This window comes from Balearica regulorum, chromosome 1 (assembly GCF_011004875.1).
Source record: "Balearica regulorum gibbericeps isolate bBalReg1 chromosome 1, bBalReg1.pri, whole genome shotgun sequence".
Lineage (NCBI taxonomy): Eukaryota > Metazoa > Chordata > Aves > Gruiformes > Gruidae > Balearica > Balearica regulorum.
Window position 1 is genome coordinate 214,221,718 of NC_046184.1, and position 22,504 is coordinate 214,244,221.

A 22,504-nucleotide genomic window follows, 5' to 3' on the forward strand; every position below is an offset into this window, starting at 1 on the left:
CACCAGGCTTCAGAGCTGTTTAGCAAACTTGGGTGCTCAATTCCTCCTCTTCCATGAAGTCGACCTTCCCCACTGCCAAGATTTTTAGAACCAAAAAAAGACCTCCACCTAAGAGAATAAAATGTCCAATATGTAGAAAAATAAATCCTGGCCAAGAGACATTAATCCAAGAATTAAGGCCTTTGAAGTGTAGCAATCGGAGATTATAGTAATCTCATGTCAAAAATGGAATTGTATTTCTGTTGAATATCCATTTTTTTTAAATCCCATATTAGTCAACAGAGAGAGAAAACATGAAGAAAAAGCTACGTCTTTTAAACAGGGATTGTCACAGGCTGTGAAACGTGCCTATAGTTAGAGATTTTAAGCACCCCAGAGTTTGAAGAAGCCTGATTTTGACTGCCATGGACTCCAGGCAGTATTCAGAACTGGGAATTTAGGGTGGTTTATCACTGCCTGGAAGTTTCCATACTGCAGTGCAAAGGCAAGCAGAGATGTGTAGCACAAGTGTACAGCCGACACAATCAGCATACCCTATATCTGAGAACTTTATATGTTGCAAGAGGAAGAGCCCCTCCTCTTCTCTCCCTTCTTTTCATTAGTTTCCCTTTACTCCCTTTTCTCTGTTTCTCCTTCTTCCTCTTTCTTTTCCTGTCCGTTCCCCCCCCCCTTTTTTTTTTTTTTTGCTTTAAAAACAATATATTATCAAGGTTGTGATGAGAAGATCTTTGCTCAGCAGTCACTCCTGACAGGTAAGTCAGTTCCCCCCATATTTATTCCTCACTCTTCCTTCTTCTGTGGTCTCCTTTCTGTTCTTCTACGTTTGAGGGGGAGCAAATAAATGCCAACTAGATGGACGTTTAGTTGACAAGCCAACAGCATTCAGAAGACTTCCATTCCCAGGAAATTTCATGTGGTAATCTTGTAAGGTTGGATTCTGCCACCACAACTCATAATGAGAAGGAAGAGTGGTTTGTAACTAGACAGCTATGCACAGGAAATCTTCAAGGGAGTGGACTCTGTCCAGCCTCCAGTGAGGAGGACAGGCATGCATTAGTCACCTCGGTGACCCAGCGACCTCGCTGTTACAACTATATACATTATAAGATTATATAACCCTCCCCTCTTCTGTTTTATTGACAATCCGCAACTGAAATTCATGGAACCAATTTGACATGGATTTTAACTACTGATGAACTTTTATTGATTGGTGTGTTGCTAGATGCCTTGCCTCTTACCCATTAAATGCGCAGTGCATGCACATACGTTGCTTCTTTTTGCATCGACTTCAACATCCAACCTTTCCTGCATTCCCAGGGAATGTGAGGAAGCCGCTAACGCTTGGGGATGGATTGATGCCTCAAGTGCTATGACACACAGCTCATGCATGTCGATCCACTTTACTCCAAAGCTATGAACAGGAGTCACTTTACTTTCGTTCAGATCAAGGAGTAGATCTGTCTGTCAAAGCAGCCCAGAGGCCTCCAAAAGCAGCGAGTTGAGCTAAACAAGTGCTGGCATTAGCAGCAGGAAGAGGAGGAAGTAGAAATGAAAATTAAGGTTGAGGACATTTTAGAAGAGACTATCAAGGTTTGTATAATGTGACAGGGCTGGTTTCTCTTGGCATATTAGCATGTTACCTGAATCCAGTTTCTTTGACAGAGGAGTTCTCGTTTGAGTTCACATCATGTCACTTATATCCTGTAAGCGCTTAATCCTGCATAAGTGATAAAATGTCACAATGCTGTTATGTTCCTTTTGCTAGTTTTGACCAGGAAATTTATTCACATTCAGGCTTAGATTCAGTTTTGATGCTGCAAACAGACATGGACAAAATCAGGACTGTTTTTTGTTTCTAGAAAAAATGGGAAAAATGTTCTTTTGCCAGGTCTTGCGAAACAAGCCCGAAGGTGAGAAAGACACAGTCTGTTCCCAGCTGTGCCTCTGACTTAATTCTTTATGTTCCTGCTATTCTCCTCAAAAAGTACAAAACAGTTTAGTGTATATAGGTCAAAATGTGACTCATCAAAGTAAATGCCGGGGAGGCCAGATATTGCAAAATGTCACTGTTGTGCGCAAAGTCAAAACCAGGCTTTTCCACGTACAGGCCCCAAGTACCTCACCTATTGCCTGTATTATCCAGATTATAGCCAATACTCTGTATTGGAATTTGGGTAGCAGGACAACCTTTTCCCAGCTTCTGTTTACCACTGAGAGACTTTTATTTGGAATACTCATATTGAACAAAACTTGCATTTTGAAACTTCTAAATAGCAAGTTATTGTTCCACAAAGGAAAACAAATTAAGCAAATTGGTAATTAAAAAATTCTTGAATGCAAAACTGAAACGTAAGCAAAGGAGTGACAGATTTTCACTGGAAATCCATGAGGACGTTAGATGGAACTGTGCTACCAAGGTATTGGCCACAGTGGGATATAGATACTGTGCGGTGCCTTTTCAGAGTAAGACTAAGACAGATGCAGGAGTATAACAAGGTTACAGCTGTGCTGGATTGAAATCTAATCTTTTGAATCCAGCAGTTCAGAAGGTTTCATGTGTCACTGGCAGTAAATAATGTGACATGAACAAAGACATCAACTTTTTTTTATACATGCACATGAGCGTGTGTGCTTATATGTGTGTATATGCATATATATAGTGTATATAGAGAGAAGTGAACATTCTTAAAAGCTATATATGTATATGTGTAGCATCTTATACATATAAATATATGGTCCATCATTCTAATTCCATGCACAACTGCACTATAACCATTGTGGTTTATAAGATCACACTTCATATATGCATGACTCACTGGCTTCATTCATGTTTCCATATGTATGTAGAAACATAGCAAAGCAGACATTCCTAGAGACATTGCAGGACAACCTCATTGAGATGGACATTCTCACCTCCTCCCGACATGACGGTGCTTACAATGATGGGTATGTGACACTTATGTGGTCTTCCTGTTTACTGTACAGTCGTTATGATCCTTGCATGAAAGCATTTGGTCATATCAATGATGTTTAAGGGCAACACCATTGCTGGCCTCTTCCGAGATGGCTTTAAAAAACCAAGGTTCTGGAGCTTGGAGCACTGTGTCCTGTACATATTAATGGCACACTCATTAATATGCTAGTGAGCCACAGCATGCCATTTGCTTTTTTCCCCACTTGTCTGGAAAGTAATTTCATTAGTAAGAAGTACCTACAGCAAATTTGAGTCCCATATAAACTAAGATTAATTTCATTTTTATAAAGATCTTAAACCAATATTGTAGTGGCAACCTGATACTTCATTGTAAAGTTGATATTCTCCACGTGCCTTATCTTACAAGTGCCTACTAGTGTTATATGTAAGCCAAGCCTTTGATTCTGACTTTACAATCCATTCTGGCTTTTTTGCCTAACTTTTTATCACTTAACTTTTAGTTACAAACAACTTTTAAATGGATACTTAGTGCCAAAAATGTTGACCTTGTGTTGGCAGTTTCTGATTTGGTAGCCACCATTAACTGAAGATCTAATTGGTGTACTTGAACACTGCAGGTCCCTCTTTGCTGAGAACAGATACCTCTGTGCCTAAACAATTTCCGAAACCAGAAGAGTATCTGAGTCCTTGTAAAAATGAATGTTTTGATGTAGAACATTAGCAGAAATAATGAATCTTTCTCTAATGCTCAGCAGTCATGCTTAGAGTACCAATAAACCCATGGCTGTAATAGTACAAACACCTATTTTGGAGAATTATATGTTACTTTATACTGCACGAATTAGTGGCTTTTCTGCATGGTGAGGTTTCTGCATGTGACATTTCCCCCTGTGACTGCACAAGTTACTTCAAGGGGAAAACAGTCGGGTCTTCATCTGGTGTAATCCACTGGTTTGACTGACTCCCATGGCCCCATGCTGACTGCGTTTGCGCTGGCTGCAAATCCGTCCCCATAACCATGGCAGAAGGTGCAAACTGCGCTGAGGCTATTTCTCAGTCCTCACAAGCTGGATTATTGTTTTACATCGGCATGGTAATAGACAAGTCAGATCTGTTTCCCAAGTTTCATTCCCGGCATTTGAATGCCTTGTAACTTTGTGATGTCCCACCAAAATTAGGTTTTTCATTTAGGATTCCCGTGGAGAGAACTCCCATTGGGACATTTCATTTCAGGAACTCATGGTCTGCAGTGGGTTCTTTTTGCACGGACTTTACATGAGTCTCACACAAGGTCCTCACAGGCTGGCTCTCAGGCTGCATCTGTAGTAACGGGCAAAATACGGTGCCTCCCAATGTGTCACTGGGCAGGAAACGCTGTTGCCTTTGACAGTAATTCACACTTTTTATACGTAGGCATCAAAGTAAGGTGCTCTGGACTGCTTTCTTGAAGCAGGTGCCTCTCCCCACTGGCGTTACAGAGGACTTGGATTCTGGGCTTTGATGCTTTTAGCCGTGCCATTGTCCAACGCTTAAATTTGCTGGGCGGGGACAGTGTGAATATTCCCCTCCGTGACAATTTGGGTGCTATGGAATGGCTTAAGCTCTCTCTCCCCATCCGCATTCACCAATGCCATACAAAAAACGCTCTCATGCAGTGATCAATGAATTGGTAAACACCTTCCCCTCTTTAATCCGACCCATGCTCCTCTTCAGTCTCCGCAGGGCATTTCTGTGGGAGCGTGAGCAGGCCCCTGGTGCTGCCCGTGCCACCAGTCTGTTGTAGCTGTGCTTGGGGTATTCATCTCACTCTAAGGCCAGCTCTTCCACAGAGGGGACTCCTGCCCTTGAAGGGTTCTCTGTGGCATTGTTGGCACTGTGATTTTTTTGTTTTGTTTTGTTTTCCTTTACTCTGTGTGACTTGCCTATGATTTTTATTCTTCTCTTTCGTGCATGCCATCCATGTCCGTAGCCAGCATTGTGTGGACCTGCTTTCCTCGTCCCAGCAGCAGTCGCCATCCTCCCACCTCACGTCTTCCTCGGCTTCGATCTGTGTGAGGAGTCACTTGCTGTTGGTCTTTCTTCCCTCAGGCACTTCCTGTTCAAACCTGGAGGCACTTCTCCCCTTTTTTGTACGACGTCGCCAGGATATCCCTTGACGTCCAGCACTGTGTACTCACCTCCCCCTAGGCCCCTTCCCAGAAGTACCTTCTCTAGGCCTGCCTTTAACCTGAAGAAACCGTATAAGTACTGTAACTGGAAATGCGCTGCCCTGAGTGCCATCGTCATCTCAGTCACGCTGGTGATCCTGCTGGCGTATTTTGTAGGTAAGCTTGTTTCTGTTTTGTTTTTTGTTTGGGTTTTTTTTTTTTTTTTCTTTTTTCTGCTTTCATTTCATTTCTCTACAGACTCACCCATAATGTTAATGGTCAAGATCATGTTACAAAGTGACGGGGAAATAAGGCTTCTGTTGACTTAACTGTGGTTGCAATGCTATGGTAGGGAGCCAAACACATGTCATAGAGCCAGAAGAGCTTAGTAAAACATGAGTGAGTCATACGTTGTGCTCCCTTCAGTGGCATGGACTGTTTACATTCTGCAGAGGAAAGTGTACCTGGAGTGAGACAAACCCACCAGATTGTCTCAAAGTTACCCATTAAAAGAGGCGGTGAGGTCCATGTCCCAGTTACAGTCACATCAAAGTCCATGGGAATTCTCTGCCGTTGGCTTTGATGGGAGCAGGGTCAGAACCAAGATCCTGACACACAAAAATGTGGTTTTATTCTGTCTTTTGGTGGCACATCCTAGCCGTTCAACCAACGATATTGAAGTTCACAGAGTGAACTGGAGCATAGGGAAGGACTGAGTTTAGATTGTGGTCCAGCAGGGCTTTCTTTGAGTAGGGGAGTTGGGGAAATTTGCTACTTGGGTGGAGCAGCAGTAGATTTTTCTTGTGCTCTGCATGATCTGAATTTCTCTGGTTTATAAGAGATGTCATTGTTCATTGCAAAAAAGCATTCTCAGTATTTGTTGCAAAAGTAATTGAAATGTTAGAAGTGAAAATTATATTTTTCAGCCTGTAAAGTTGGGGTGTTACCATTACTTTTTCTTCAGTTAGATTTGATATTTGCATTACAAATGTCTTACAAAGGTCCATTCCTAGACTTCTATTTTAAACTGTCAGTGGTGCAAACTTTAGTTGTCAGACACTTACAGATGTGATCATAGGTAAAAAAAGCCCGTTTCTCATGGCACAAATGAGTCTTTTTGATTTCGCTGTGACTTCCTGTACACTAATGATCTATAAAAGGTTGTGGTTAGAATTACAAATCTCAGCCTGGATCGAAAGATTTCTGCTTTCATTTCACAAGAGTATAATTAGCACTGCCACAAAGGATTGCTTTTACTGTGTTCCTTTTATGTACACTTCTTTAATGACTGATACTTTTCCACTTCTGCCTTGCATCATACTCTGGTCACTTTTATGCCTCCTGTAAGAGGAGCAGAAATGATTAATTAACCAACATTAAATCAGCAGCAGTTTGATGAAATATGCAGTCAATTTTCATCATTTGCTACGTACATTTGGACTCGCCTTTCTCATTTGTCTGGTATTCTCCTTATGCCCCGAACATGGTTCCTTTGGACATTATCTCAGTGTGTCAGAGGAGTACAGTTATACCTCAGAACAGCGGTGCCTATTAATTCTGACGGAGGAGATGCTTACCATTTGATAGATTGAGAAGAGTTTGGTTTGCAGTCGGTATTCTCCAACTCAAAAACCTTTTTCAGAGTTCTGAAAAGATCAGGCTCCTGTTTAAAATCACGGTTAATGTGGTTAAAAGGTAGGTCCATTGAGTGCTCTCCCATCCGTTTCTCCCTCGTTCAGATGAATCCTGTGGCATTTGCCTGGCTCCACAAATGGCTGGCGAGGCGCCAGAAATGCTGATCAGGTTGAACTGCTGTAATTATGGGTCATAATTACTAATTTCTAAAGGAACTATCAATTATTAAAAATCAAATTCAATAGTTCAGTTCAGCATAAACATATTTAGCAAAGATTGTCTCTACCAGACCCAGTGTTCTAATCAAAAGGCAAAAAGGCAGATATTTAATTAGATTTTGATGAAAAATTGTGTTTAATTTCAAGTATAATCAATTATTAATTACTGTAATGAGTGACTCTGGCGGGGTTTACTAATTAACTCATTTAAAAATTATGAATAACCTTTTCATTTGTAATTATTTTCTACATCCTGTCAAGTTGCAGACAAGAATTGTATCACCTAACCCAAAACAAAAAAAAATGAATCGGGGAGTCAAAATGTTTGTACTTTCACTAAGTTAAGCTGAGACATTTTGCATTTTGATAATAACTGCACAGGAACTTGTTCATTCTTTTAAATAACCTGGTTTATTTGCAAACAAATCTCTGTTTTTCCTCCAGTTTTGGGGTTTTTTTTTCCCTGTATTTAGATAGTTGAATTTTCTTACAGGTATCTTTCCTCGTTTAAGCAGTGTCTTGCTCTTTTTGATGCCATGGGGACTATTTGAGTGGTAAGGTATAACTTAATCATGAGGAAGAAGATCTAATCTATAGAACAGCTCATCTATGTTGGGAACTTGGCTACTTTCCACCTGCTCTTGTTAGTTAAAACAACCATAGAAATGATCTTTTTTAATGACCATGTTCATCCTCCAAAGCAAACTGAGGTCATTGGAAAGACTTCCATTTAAGTGAATGGACTTTGGATTGGGTCCCATGGCAGTGGCTTGACATTTACTCTGTTTTTTTGTACACTGATCGCTTAACGGAAATACTTCAGAGAAACGTCTAGGGCTTCAGGATGCTTTTCATAGCATCCAGCACATCACAGTAATCTGTTTAGATATTAAAAACTATCCATCACAGGCTTTACCTACAAGTGTGTGGAGCTAGAGACATCAGGAGATCCACGAGGGACTCTGTCTTGGCAATAATTTTTGTGTGGTGGGCGACCATCTGAGGCAGGCAGAGCTGCGTGGAAACGACGAGGCATTAGGTCATTTCTGAAGTTCTTTGCTGAAGCCAGTTAATTTTTGAAATTCATCTGAGGCCCTTGCTAAATCATTTGTTTAAGGCTAAAAGGCAGAATTTCCATTATTTTATGAAAGTCTTTATGGTATTTAATAGTCTGAAGTTCATTTATCTTGCTGGGCTTTTTCAAAGAAGAGGAGAGGGGACATAAATAGAAATCCATGGAAGCTGAACGGCTGGTATCATGTGTCAACACTGTGATCAAGCTGAAGGTTTTACAGGTCTGAGTCACTGGTCTGGAGAGATAATAGCAAACAAAATATAACAGGGTGTATTAAGCAGCAGCAGCTAGTTTTCATTTGAATTAACCAGCTTTGATTGACTTGTTGCCACCTTTTCAAATATTCAGAGACACACACTAAGGCAGTGGCGACAATGCACATCAAAGTTTTGCACACACACAGCTTATGCAAATCTCGTGAGCTCTGCAGAAGCTTGTCTTGTGGGGTGAGAACACCAAAGAGAAAAGCAGTGGCAGATCTGGGCTGTAACATTAAAATGGCAGGAATGGTACCGCAGGAACCACTGAAATGAAAGGTCTCTTTAAGCAGCTTGTAACTGACCTGCAAATTTGCTGTTCCAGGAGATCATGAAGAGACACCACTTTAAAATTGAAGTTCCCATTTTAGGATTGTCCATTCTATTGACAGCTAGACAAGGAAAATTTTCATGGCTTTTGCTGGGATGTGATGGGGTCTGTATGCCGTGGAGCTCTGCCTTGGAGGGCTAATTTATAGCAAGATTCTTATGGCAGAGATAATACCAGGAGGTATGTTCCTATCCAAATACTTTGCCAGCAGAGGTTCTGTATCTGGTAGATGCCAGGCCTGCTAGCATAGCACTGTAAAGAATCTCTGACATTGCTGTACTGCTTGGGAGGAAGATTTCTGGGTTAGAAACAGAAAAGACCTGTTTGATTCTCCAGATCTCCATGCCCAGCAGCTGTTTGGCTAGATCTGCGGAACGGTTTCTAAATGAATTAGGGATGGAGAATAGTTTCTTTCTTCTGAAACAGAAGGTATTATCCTCTGCCTGATGTAGATTCCAGACTAGATGGAAGTACAATTTGATGTAGTTAGGCACTTGCAATTTTCCTATACTTAAGCATGTGCTGCGGTTGCATTGCATGAACAGCAAGAAAGATGGGCATTTGATTTAGATTAAAGTTAGGGATGGAAAACATATTATGAAGCCAAAGCAGTCATTCATTTGATTGGAGTCAGAGCTCTCTACTTTTCAGCTCTGTGTTTGTTTGAACTCCATACAGATGCAGCTTCACTTTAAGAACAGTGTTGCTTGCTACAGGCAAAATGCTTTGACGGTAAAACTGTGCTAGGACTATGATGTGTTTATAAGGTGTCTTTCTTTTTATTGTCTAAAAATCACCCTGAAAACTAACTTTAGCTCAGTTTGTCCATGATTCTTTGATGCTATGTAATAAACCCAATTTAAAGCAGCTTTCCAAAGCTCTTAGCTATCTAACTGGTTAGCTCTGGCTGTATAGTATACCAATTACCATGGTGTTTACCTGCCACTTGAGATCAATAGGAGAAGTTGCAAATGCTTAATTATTAAGCTTGAACTATATCTATTGATCCTACATTTATACCTTGACATTGAGGTTTTTATTCAAGTTAAAATATAAACTAATCCGCCAACCAGTTTCTTTCATTTTCTACTTGAATATTTCTTTTCTGACCCCAGATTAAATTCTATTTTGCTACAGTTACCATTTGTTCTTTTGATTTACAAGGATCTTTCAATATTTTCTGTTTCCCTCTTCTCTTAGATGAATTGCAGAAAAGGTAGTTAAACAGTCTTATTCTAGCAAAGCCTTTATGTTATGAAGTTAATGTGTTACCTAAAAAGGAGCTACAGGCAAACACAACCTTCTGGTTGCTGGTCTTGCACACGCTCCTCTTAAACTGGAGCAACTCCATTTACTTTAGCACTGGCTCAAATGCAGTCAGAGTCGATAACATTGGTCCCAGTGCCTGCAACGGGAGCTGGACCAACCCTGGAAAAGTCTGCATATATTTTTATATATTCCTGATGCTGGAATCTGACTGACTAAAGACAGAAAATACATCAAGACAGATGTTGACCCTTCAATGCAGTTTTGAATTATCTTCTTGTAGTTTTTATATTGAGCTCCAAATTTTGCCCCTGTAAATTATCTTGGGAAAGTTAAGCCATGAAAATAGTCTCATCTCTCTGTGGAGAGATGCCATCAACGTGAGCTCCGTCTGCATTCAAAAGTGCATGATTTCAGATGAGCTGCAGGAATCTTTTTGCATCATTTGTTCTGTACCAGAGTAATGGGAAGATTGCAGGGCTTTGTGATAGCCTCAATCACACTTCACTCTTGTTAAGGAACAAGTGAGAGCAGCTGCGGTGTGTAAAGTTTACAAGAGGCTGGTTGAGTAGCACTGAGCTCATGAAAGCTGCCTACAGGGATCTGGCAAAAGAAACTTTCCCTGATCAGATCCACAAAGAATTAGTGAATCACTCACGTGTTTCATCCTCAGTCACTTTACTGGCATTCCCCCTTCTTCCTCTCCATGTGCATGCACACACAGCGTTGGATAAACCACATAGATTCCCCAATACAGCTCAGTATAGCTGCAATAAGGAATGTTATGTATACATCTTGTATACATGACCAAGAAAAGGCATTTGGTTGTTAGCGCCGTGCCTGTACGCAAGACAGTAATCATCAGAGAAATGAGAAAGACACAAAATTAAAACCAAGATGAGCTGTATTTGGTCTGTATTTCCTCCTGCTTTGTTGTCTTTTGTTGCAGCTTTAGGTGCATAGTGGAATGAATTATAACTCAGATCTTAGTGTCCATCATCTGCAAAGTCAGGAAGAGCTGTTTGTATCATTAGAGGATTGTGTGCATCTCTTTTGGGTTTGGATTTTGCATTGTATGTTTGGATAGCAGCTACTGTTAGCTTTATAGTTTAAAGAAAGTACAAGTGATTTAACCGTAGCTTTAAATTAAAGGTGATGAAGGTGCAAGATCCCACTTTAAAGCTACTCCTGTGAAGATCAGTTAATTCAAGTGGGTGTTAAAAAACTCACCATAGAAACTCCATTAAAGAACATTCACTGTTTTGACCTAAATAAGATCTGTAACCTGACATTAAAAGTGTTGGGATAGGAGAAATATAAGTTGATGTATACACTTTTGAAAGAGAGGCACTGCCAGAAGATGTTACTGGAAAAGGATAGTAAAAGATAATATAAACCCACTAATTTTGTTAGAGTTGCCTAATCTGGACAAACCAGGAAGTATTAAAATTTGGTATTCCATTTGATGGCAACATGTTCTGAAACTCAGCGGCAAAATTCCTGCTTTGCAAAGCGGTTAACGCTTCTTCAAAGTCTACACTCATAAAGAGCTTGATGAACTTCTGCATCTTTTAGGAACTAATTCAGTGTTTATTGGAAGCAGGAAGAAGTAGGAAGATTCCCATAATTTTCATCTCTTTTCTTAATTTGTATTGTGAAAAGCCATAAACATTATCAGATCATGTAGGCTGACCTCTTAGGACACTGAAGGCTAGTAAACTCCAGCTACTTACTCTCCCATTTTTACATAGGTAAGTCACATACCTACTTCAGTTCACTTTTTCCCAACTTATACCTGTAAGGATCTCGTCAGCTCTTTTTGGCTATAGAAATCACATTAGGATTTTGTTATACAGCATCTTCCTGTGCTTACTCCTGAAGTCCTTTTCAGTCTCTGCTTTCCAGTTGCCAGTGTCCCATTTCATGGACACAAATTGCGGTTCGTTATCCAAGTGTGTAGGCTGACCTTCGAAACATTTCATTTGGACCTTAAGCACATTTTGTTTGATTCAAATTTAGTAGCTGTCCAGCTCTTCTATTTATCTGTTCGGTCTTCATCGTTGTATTTGTCACTTGAATAGTCTTTGAGTCATCTGCATGTTTAGTCATCCATGATTTTATCTTTACTTATGTAACATTGATGTAAGTGTTGGATAATTTCAGGCCAACTATCAGTTGTTGAATTTCACAAGAAATTTTAACATTTGATGGTTATTCACCAGCGATGATGATTTTAAGGTCTTTCAGTCAGTTTTTAAGCACATGTATACGTTGCTTTTTACCATTGGAAAGTGCTTGTTTCTTTAATTGAACGTCATAGCAAGTTAAATCAAATGTCTTACCAAAGTGTAATCTTCTCAAAAAATGAGTAACTGTTTCTTAAGATCTGTTTTTCGGAAAAGCAATATGATTGGCCTGAGTTACCATACATTCACTTTCTGTATTCTTCATTGGTTGAATTCTGTGTTGTTTTCCATTATTTTTTCTGGAATAGATGTCAGGCTACCCAATCTGAGTGACTTGCATCCTCTTCTTTTCCCTCCTTAAATATTTGCACAGCATTAACCCTGTTCCAATCTCTTGCTAGCTGGTTCAGTATTATTCACTGAGTCAGATTCCTCTTCTCATTTACTGGCTACAAGTTAAATGAGCCTGCAGATTTAAAAATGTTTGTCCTTGAATAGAGGTAGTTTAATATAATTCTTGGTTATTAATGGACTGGAAAAAAACTTATTTCCTTCGAAATAATTGCATTATCCTAGTTATTTTCAAAAACCAGAACAAAAATTCTTACTGAACACTTTAGCCTTTACTACAACATTATTAACAATTTCCCCATCTCCATCAAGTAAATAGCTATATTGTTGCTCAGTTTACTAGATTTCAATACGGTTTAAAAATGTTCTATTGTTCTTTGGTTTTTTTCGAACCATGTATGTTTTCCTTCATGTGCTCAGCTTCCTTTATCAACTCTCTGCATGGTCTTAGATTAATATAGATTACTCTCTGTTTCCCTATTGTTCTGGGGTTTTATTACTTTTTTTTATTTCTGCTTATTGTTTTATTTTGACACTGAATGAAGAGGTCCTTTTGTCAAAGTCTGATCCTCTTTCATCATTGTGGGATCACTGGAAGAATGACTCCCATTTAGAAGCAGAGGACCAATATGACTGATTCTTTAACTGGTGGAAAGCAGGTTGAGGCTGTATATCCAGAGGGCTCCATCCGATCTTGGAGTTTGCATCAGCACGCCATGAAACCGTACATCAGTCACATGACATCAGAGCCCTTTAGATGCCTGATCCTTTCTTAAATTTAAGAATCTTTAATACAAGGAGAGATGAGTTTAATTCCATCTATTTGTATTAAATGGTAAGATATGGGCTCTCAGCTTTTATCAGCTTTTATCAGTGGCTTTTAGTGAGTTTTTATAGTTGCTATAAGCCCCTAGAAAAAAAAAAAACAACATCATGCTGACACTGAAAGTGCTGGCCTTGCCTTTATGACAGTGGCACAGATGTGCTGCTATAATCTTCATTTCACAGCTTAGATTGACCTTTGCACACAGACACTGAAAAGGAATCAATTTTACAGATCTTAATATCTACTGGAAGGAGTTTTCCTCGAGTCCACGCTTTTATTTCATACTAATTACTGTGAAATAACATAATTTAATTGCAGTTAAGTGGAGACAGAAAGAAATGTTTCCTGTAATGGGCTAGCTTTCAGTGTTTTTAAATACCATACATTTTTGTGGATAACTAGTCATAAGAGTAAGCTCAGACAGGGATGTCACTGACAATGAAAAATATTCCTCAGTTATAGTTTAGTGTTTCTCTGCGGTCCTTTTCTAGCATAAATTAGAAGATGGCTTCAAAGCCTGATTTGCAGCCAGGTCATACATTTCTATTGGATATGTGCAGCGATGCATTCTCTAAGGGTTTTTACCTGTAGTTAAAGTTGAGCTATGTGCTAGATATACATCTTTATAGTGTTAAAAGTGAAGTGGTGGTGTTAAGTATACTACCTCGGTAACGTACTAGATGACCTGTAAAATAAAGAACAAAATGTCCAATCCACTCCTTCCCTCTGTGACAGGATTTCAACACCGCTATTTATGATGAAACTTAAAAGCTCCAAAAGGACCACTTACAGAGTTCACTGCGAGATATCAGAGTCTGATGCTCAATAAATAGATATTTAGAGATTGTTGAATCCCTGTGTTTGAGTGAAAAACTAAGAAACTCTCCCACCATCACCAGCTTTTCCTATCTTCTGCTTTATTTGATTTTATCATACCTTAACTTCCAAGCCTGTCCTTACTGCAGCCAGAAGCTTTTGCCTAGAAAGATGATGAGAACAGCATATGTTAGCTGTTTTCAAATATGGTAGCGCATAACACAGCAGCAGCATCGCACCTTGCTTGCCTAGTACAACTGTAGCATCACTTCATTATGCAAAGAGACTCTTTAAAAAACAAAGCAGAACAAGGCAGTTAGTTGAGATGATGGCTATGTTTACACTAAGTATTTAAAAAGAAACTCTAATTGCACTATCAGAGCAGCAGAATCTTGTTTAATTATGGCAGAAATGAAATCAAGCATCGAAAGGGCTTCCTGAGTCTTTTGGTGAAAAAAAAAATCCCACAATCTAAGCATAATGATATTCCAAACAGTATTAATCCAAGTGGTCAGTAATCATTTATTTATATTAGTGTACCTTCTCCAGTCAAGCTGGGTCATGGGCTACTCCAGGCTGTGAAACACGTACGTGGGACCATTCTGGGCATCCAGCTGATCCAGAACGGGTGCATTTCTATACTGTTAAACTCTTATGGATGGTCACACCCAAACTGTCTATTGAGAATGATCTCTGGTCCTTGCTAGCTGAACTGTGTACAGGAATTCAGAAGCAATTGGCTGACCAGAGCCAAAATGATGGTAGAGTCCCTTCTGACAAACAAATGGTACAGACTATCAAGTTCCACTGCCTGCTACTCTTCAATGCACTACTAAATATGTGGCCTTTGGGGATGAAGGGACAAGGCAGTGTACTGTGTCCCTGAGCAGGCACTTCGGTACATTCGAATTTAATGATGAAACAAAATTATCATGGCCTAAGTAATCACAAGTGAACATACCTTAAATACGCTTGTGAGAGTCGGGGTCTGGATCCCCACTGCCAATGTCGTCATTCACTTTTAGGCAAAACTTTGCCGTTGGATCTACTGTTAATTTATATTCGTCTCGCGGAAGCATGGAGGTAATGGAGAATTGTGACACCTCTTTTCTATTAGGAGGAACAAACAATAGTGTGTGCTTTATCTTATCCCTGATACACTCCGAGTTGGCTGCCACAAAACTAGAAAGTCTGAGTTCACACATGCTCAGTAGGGACCTATTTAGAGTGCAGCAGCAAAATTGTCTGCACTGAGTGTATTCCTTCCCTTTCCAACCCCCTCCTACCGCTACCAACCAGGCTGCACATATGGCATCCCTAGAAAGCAATTGAACGTGCTACAATGCTGGAGTTGCCAGGGTTGAGTGGCAATTTCGGTGCAATTGTTCTGCTCAGCGTTGGGCCGATGGAAAAAAAATAGCCTGTGATGAGGGAATTAAAGGCTATTACAGAGTACATATGCATACAAGGGCTGATCTGAAATCACACAAGCAATCTTAATTCTGTTCTTTGCTCACTTTTGAGTGCTTGACTTGGCGAACTTTGAGTTTCTTTAGCAAATGCTTTTTTTAGGTGTAATTAAATATAAAGATGTCTGTGGGCCTTTTAAGAGAACGCTGTGGGTTGCACTTGCCAGCACTTGCCTTAATCTATGTGCTGGATTTAGTTCTAAGTCCAAGGGAACAAATCATCAGGTTGTGTTAAGTTTCGTTATTGAGAGAGCTTTTCACACTGATTTGAACCATTCACTTAGATTTATAGTACCTGAAAGTACTGTGCTGGATTTTGCCCATGGTCTCCGGACAGAAAAAAAATTTCTAGTGTCATTAATTGTGCTGTGTCACCCACTTTATCAGCTTTCCCAGACTGTACATTTGTATCCATTTGCTGAGCTTTTGTACAGGAAAAAAAAAAAGGAATTTCTCCCTCTCAAGATGAACTGTTGGAACAATCTGATTTTTTTCCAAATTTTTGTAAATAAAAAAAAAAAAAGAAAATAAATTAAAAGATTCTCAACCTGCTTTAAATATACCCATGCATTTGTCATCCGAAGCAGTTAAAACAATGAGATGCTTCTGAATACATGTGCAGGTTAATTTTTTTCAAATCTCTTCAAAAAGTCACCAAGCCAATAGGATTCTTCTTCAGAGTTCAGTTTTGACGATGCTGATGTGCACTCTGGCCCTGATCTACCCAATGTGTAACTTCATACTGAATTTGAAGCACCTCCATCATGCTCTTGACGGCACTAGATTTACTCAGGCTAAGTAAAGCTCAAGTTAAACCGGTGCTTTGGATATCAAGGGACTCGGAGATTGTCATTTTGTTAATTTTTCTTACATCAACCAGCACAGCCCAGCTGGGACTCCAGTACTATTAGAACATGCATGGTGACTAATAACACTAATGCAGTTTTCAGCTGATTTTAGGATTAAATCACGAGCAGCACTCTCAAATCATTTACTCGTCTGTATAATAAAGTCATGTTCGTGTTCAGAAGGATAGATGAGCAGCCAGCCATCTGAGAGCGCAGCTCACACGTCAAATTCTGCAACAACATTTAGATCTTAACCCTTAAACTGGGATACTAGATTTAAACTCTGATCCCATCTCTGTTGCGCTCCGGTGATAGAAGGCAACAAGTATTGTTTGTGACTTTTAAACAGCAAACTGTATTTTTTAGACTTTAAGTAACATATTATATTCATTTGGGAAAGCAGGTTTTCTGGCAATAGCTGGTAGAGATAATAAGGAAGGAAGCATGTGAGAGGTTGTTGATTTACCTATGTAAATTACACCCTTTTTAATTAGGGTCTCACAATTTATACGTATGTAATGAAATGGCATTTGTAAAATTATACTGTCCACAACAGGCTAGCCCAGAATTTTAGTAATTGCAGAGCAAGGTAGGAGGCCCTCTGGTAGGGCTGTCTGTCCTCATTTCTCTAATTGAAGTGAATACCGCAATGGGAAAACCATTATTTCTAATATTATATACACAAATTAAAACTCCATTTAGAGGTACAGTGGGACCATCTTATAATTGACTTTGATCTTGAAGAAATATCTCAGTAATATTTATAGTAATATGGTCTCTGCCAGAAAGGGTATCTAGAAGGGAAAATATTATTTTACTGAGAAAGGCCTGAGCATGTGTAACACCAAATTTACTAGAGCTGTGGGGGCTGAAATGAGCTTCTTCAGCACAGTAAGCTGCTTGATAGCAGCGAAGTGTTGCTGAGGTCCATCTTTCAACCTCCTATTCTGCTTTCACAGTGGTGTAGATGGTTAAGGAAATTAGAGGTTGTATTTAAGCAGACAGCTCCTTCGATAAGCCATACCACCTTTATATCTATTTTTTTTCTATAGGTTGACACTTTAAAAAATCCTCCTGAAAATACCTATAAAAATATTTAAATATACCCGTTTAAAACTGCATTTTCCCATTCCTACAGGAAATTGCGAGCATGTAGCAAGCTACTATAGTACTGGGGGGGCCAGTGATCATCTATTAGCGGTTTGAATGGACAGGCAATCGCTTGAAAGTCTTTGATCCCCGGGGTAATTAGGAAGACATTGAATAGGAAGTGCTGACTCTTTGCATTGAACAAACATTGAGTTTAACTGCTTCATTTTATAACACGTCTTTCTAGTCACTTCCTTGAAGGTTTCAAAGAAATGTGATGCTTCAGCTGGAAGCTTTTTTTCTTCCCTATTAAGAGCAATTGGGAACTAAATTAAAATATAAGGTGTTCTCCTGAGAAGGAACTAATACTATTTGGTAGACCATCTGCTTCTATCTTGGAAATCTTTGATAGAGCTCTTCAGTCAGGAGGGGTCAAAGAATAACCGGTTTGTTTTAAATCCAAGCAAGTAAATGCATTTGCAGCCAGGATTTTAGATGATTACCACAATGCTTTGTTTTCCTGAGAGGCAGTTCCCACTCTGGTGGCAAAATTTTAAGAGGTGGGAAGCTCTCCATCATTTGAATTCCTCCTTTGCACATGGTGATTCTAATTGAGGGAAGGAGGAAACCTGAAATATCTCTGAAAGAACCACTTCTGGTACTTGCATAGTTTAAGATCTGTTTGAACGTGAAGGAATGGTCAAGCAGCAGGCAGGATCCCAAGGATTACTGGATGTATCCCATAGCATGTGTCTATACTGAGCTGGCTGTGAAAGCACCTACCTCTTACTTTAGGACATTTGAGGTCCTAAAAAATCCACAAACACACACAACACAGCTGTCTCTCTGTTTTATCATCTAAATACTTCATCCTAATCCCTTCACCCACGGATGGGTGGATACAGATTCTCTGGTTCTCAGCATGAAGAACTCGCAGCCAAGCCCAACAGAGTGCCTTTATCCCCAGCCCGTGAAGAAGGCTTGTAAACCCTTTTCTCTCATTGAAGGTGGATCATTGAGCAGTCAGGAAGGGGGCCAGATGGGGAATTTACAATAGTGAACATTACCCTAAATGTCCCTCCTTGTGCCTTTTTTATTTTTCTTAACTATTGTGTTGTGTCAAATAAATCAACAGGCCAGGAAGCAGAGCCATGGGACCTCCCAGCCACAAGCTGAGAATCTTCACTTAAACAACATGTAATCAAGCTGCTTTTGGGCTCCGTTCCTTTGTGACCTATTAATTTTACATTCCTAACTGCACAGCAGCCCCGATCCAGCTGGGTTGTGGAGAGCGCTGTGTGCAGGATTCTCTGTCCCCACACGGCTGCAGTCCTGTCCCGGTGAGCAAGCTCACATTCATTCAGGCAAAAGATGATTTCAGAAGTCAGGTTTTTCATTCCTCAACTAAAAGCTTTAAGCCATGGAAGGAGAGTATTTACTCATAGGAAATCATTTTAGATGCTAGAAACACAGAGCGCTGTGCAGAGTTTTCGGTCACAAGGTAACTGCGAAAGTCCATGCAAGAGCTGGCCTTGCAGGAATCCCTCTCTCCTTGCCCCACAGCCGCTGGCTCAGTCACCCGAGTTCGTACGTATAAACGGTGTGAATTCATGATATTACAGACCATTGGGATCTTTAGTCGGGATCCTGGATTTCAGTTCCCAACCTGAGAACCTGTTAAGTACTTGAGTATTAAATTACTCGAACACTCAAATGTCCCATGCCGTTAGATGAACACCAGCTTGGATCTGTCTGGTCCAGGACTTGACCTTACAAACAAGGAGGGTGGGTACAATATTCTGCATCAAGGCTTAATGCTTTTACTCTCTTCCAAAACCAGTAAGGCCACAGAGCCACTTCAGTCTTTGGCTCTTGCCCTGGTATGCCCTGCCATGCTGGGACACAGAAACCTTGTCCAGCACTGAAATAAAACAGCGGTGTAAGAGAAAAACAAAATAGTTAATTTCTTTTTTTTATGTTTGTTTTACTGTTTCTATTCTCCTTAATCTTACGTGCTTCTTCCTTGATTTACTGAAGATTGACAAACCAGTGATTATTTCATGCAGAAAAGCTCCTTTTCATAACATTGAATGTCACAAAAATATGATTAATTCTGTAACAGTCAATTCTCCCACTTCTGCAGAAATCATATAATTTCAGTGTAGAGACAGTTATCCAGATAATTACAGTCAAGTTTATTCCAGAGACAGGAGTGAAAGCAATACTTTTACTTGAGTCAAAATTAGCCCTGAGTAATTCAGTGGTGGAATTCAGCTTTTTTCTCAATTAGGAGTAAAAGCAAACCTCAGGTCTCATTTTAGAGAGTGTGTTATTATAAGTCTGATTGTCAAACCTGAAGGTTAAAGAGGAGTATGTAACCACCACATATCTTATGCTTAATTCCGCAAAAAAGAAGGGAGAGCAAGGAAGCAAGCTATATACACACGTCTTCTCAACTGCTGCCTGAGCTCCAGCTGTTTTTCCTATTTCAAGTCCCTTTTACTTTTTTTTTTTAGCTTTCCTTTGCTCTTTCCTAACCTCCTTCTCTTTCTCAGTTTCTCTCATTCTGTGTTTTTCTCACCTTCCTCCCCTTTCTTTCTCATTTTTATTATTTGTTACAGCATCAGTGCCTCTCAGCTGTTCCTTCTCATTGTCTTTTCCCATTTTCTCCTTCACCCCATGCCACACTGGGGAGCTTCGGAAAACCATTCTCCCTACCAGGAGTGGTCCTTTGGCTTGTGTTGGCTTTGCCTTTGCTGTCACCAGTGCGGTGAGGTGCTTGTAGAAACAGTGGAGTAGCGGAGATGAACTCTTCTCCAGATCGAGCCCAGTGTTGTACAGCTGAGCTGAGGAGGGTAGAGTGGACAAGCCTGGCTTTTCCACAGCTTGGGCGTTCCCCTGTGTTATTTATGCAAAATATACTGACTTTTTGTTAGATAAATATGGATTCCAAATATGTAGCATTCTTAATGCAAAGAGACTGGCTAGGTTTTCCAAAAAAGAAGCCCAAAAGACTTTCTGTCTTGCCTGCATGTCATTTACTCTCTGCACTTGCTACAATGCAGGCTTGCACCGTGCTCGTGGGGGTGGTGATTAGCTTGGTTTTGTTGAGCTTCCTTTCTGAGATACTCTTTATTCATTGTTCAGAGCGAGATCAGTTGTTAACTGTAAAACAGTCGTTATTTTATTCATTCCTTAGCTTCTCTAGAAGCTTTGCCCGGGTGAGGGATCACCAGACCAGCAGCAGAACCTTCAGGACGTAGCTCGGAGAGGGCAGACGAGAAGGCAGCAGCAGAGCCTGTGAGCCGCTGTGAGAATGCACTTAACAAACGCTATCGAAGCAGCTGGTGGCTTCAGCCGTAGCCTTAATTTCAAACATTGTAATTGATCGATTTGGTTATTTATTACACTTAGCTTGCTGCTTTGGGCAAAGCAACAAGCTAATAAAGGGCCAGTAGTGTGGTTTTCAATTTTTTGCTGACTGATGTGGTTTCTGGGGGTCTCACATGCTTCAGTAAGCATGTCTTGTCTTTTCTTCTCCCTGTGATCTATCACAATCATCTGCCTCTCTCTGCTAACTCCTTCGCTCCATCAACCTGTCCCAAGAGATGTCCATTTTGTTGACCATGTGAATTACTATCTTTGTTTGTCCTTTTTCATCCTAAATGCTGTACCAGTTCTTTGTTCTCTACTCCGCTGAGTAAGTTGTTTGACTTCAGTGTTTTGCTGTGTCATAAGCAAGTGGCAATAATACAAAGATACCCAAAAGCCTGGGTCTCTTCAAAACAAACGTGGAAACGAGGTTTGTCTTTATTTGGCTTAACAGCATCAGCTAATGTTGCTTACGGCCTCCACAAAAAGCTACAGAGTAAGAATGATGCAATACAGAAAGAGATAATGCATTAAAATCTAAGGAATCATGATCCTGAATACTTGGTTCCACCAATATGAACTTTGATTTATTTGGGTGGTTAAATAGCTCAGCTGATGCTAAACTGTTTGTAAATTCGCTTTGCTAAAGTCAATCTGAGTCCAACAGATGAATAGCCACATCACACTGCCGTGGTTGAAATGCTGAACTCAGCAAAGTAATCAAACCCTGAAAGGACTGGAGTTTGGCTTCCTTCTTTTCTACTTAGGTAGAGGTGACTTAGAACTGAGGATAAGGTGGGGGGTTTTTTGCCACAGAAAATTCTGTTACCTACTCAGCAAGTTTCAGGGCATTTTTTGCTAGCAATTAGCTACAGTTAAAAGGTTGTGCAAGTCGACGATTTGATGTCAAAACATGAGCGTAACAGGCCAGATGCCCCAGATGCCTTTATATCATCTAAGTCGTCGGTGCTGAAACAGCCCGGAGAGGACACAAGCAGGGTTTCCTCTCAGTATTGTTTCCATTCCAAGAGAAGGCAGACAAAAGAGTTTTATTAGCCGTGGGAAATATAACCAAAGCTTCTGCAAAGAGCATGACATGAGGCTTCCTAGGCAGTGAAAGCTACATGGTATTTTACAAAAGGGTACACTTTAATGATTGCTAATTGCAGTGTGCTCTTTTAATACATGGGGAGCCTTCAATATCTGAATATCTACTGAGCATCATGTTGGGGAAGGAGAGGGAGAAGGACATGGGGGCTTTTAGGAGAGCATTTGCTCTTTGGGAGCCACATCTTACATCTAGCTGAGCAGAAGAAAAAAAAAAAGAAAAAAAAAAGCCAGAGAAAATGTCAACAGTAGGTTCAATTGACCTGGAGACTGAGAACATCAGGAATCTCAAACTATTTTTACAGCTTCACTTTGCTTTTAGGAACATTAACACTTCAAAGTATATGATTGCACCTCTCGTCTATGGTTCCAAGGTTTTTCCCTGATTATGGTCTTTTTTTTTTTTTTTTTCCACAAGAAAGAACTTTGCATCAAGTTAGCACAGAACAAGGTTGATTTGTGCCTATCCTAAAACCTTTAAACAACCGTGTGCATCAACAGTTTTACACATTTCACTGAGATTTAGAGACCCAAAACATCTACTGCTGTTACTGCTTGACTTTTTTAGCATGAGTA

The 22,504-nt window shown here is 40.0% G+C and overlaps 1 protein-coding gene across 7 annotated transcripts in view; it reads left to right on the top strand.

Annotated features, from left to right (window-relative positions):
* Window positions 1–22,504, top strand: part of TENM4 (teneurin transmembrane protein 4) — a 610,330-nt gene that overhangs the window by 397,125 nt on the left and 190,701 nt on the right. For 5 of the 7 annotated variants that reach the window (XM_075742510.1, XM_075742514.1, XM_075742513.1 and 2 more), the window contains 2 exons: window positions 2,848–2,946; window positions 5,024–5,259. In XM_075742510.1, the coding sequence (XP_075598625.1) occupies window positions 2,848–2,946; window positions 5,024–5,259 (335 nt within the window). Of the gene's footprint in view, window positions 1–2,847; window positions 2,947–5,023; window positions 5,260–6,553; window positions 6,778–22,504 lie in introns of those variants that run through there. The other 2 variants (XM_075742515.1, XM_075742516.1) reach the window with 1 other exon arrangement.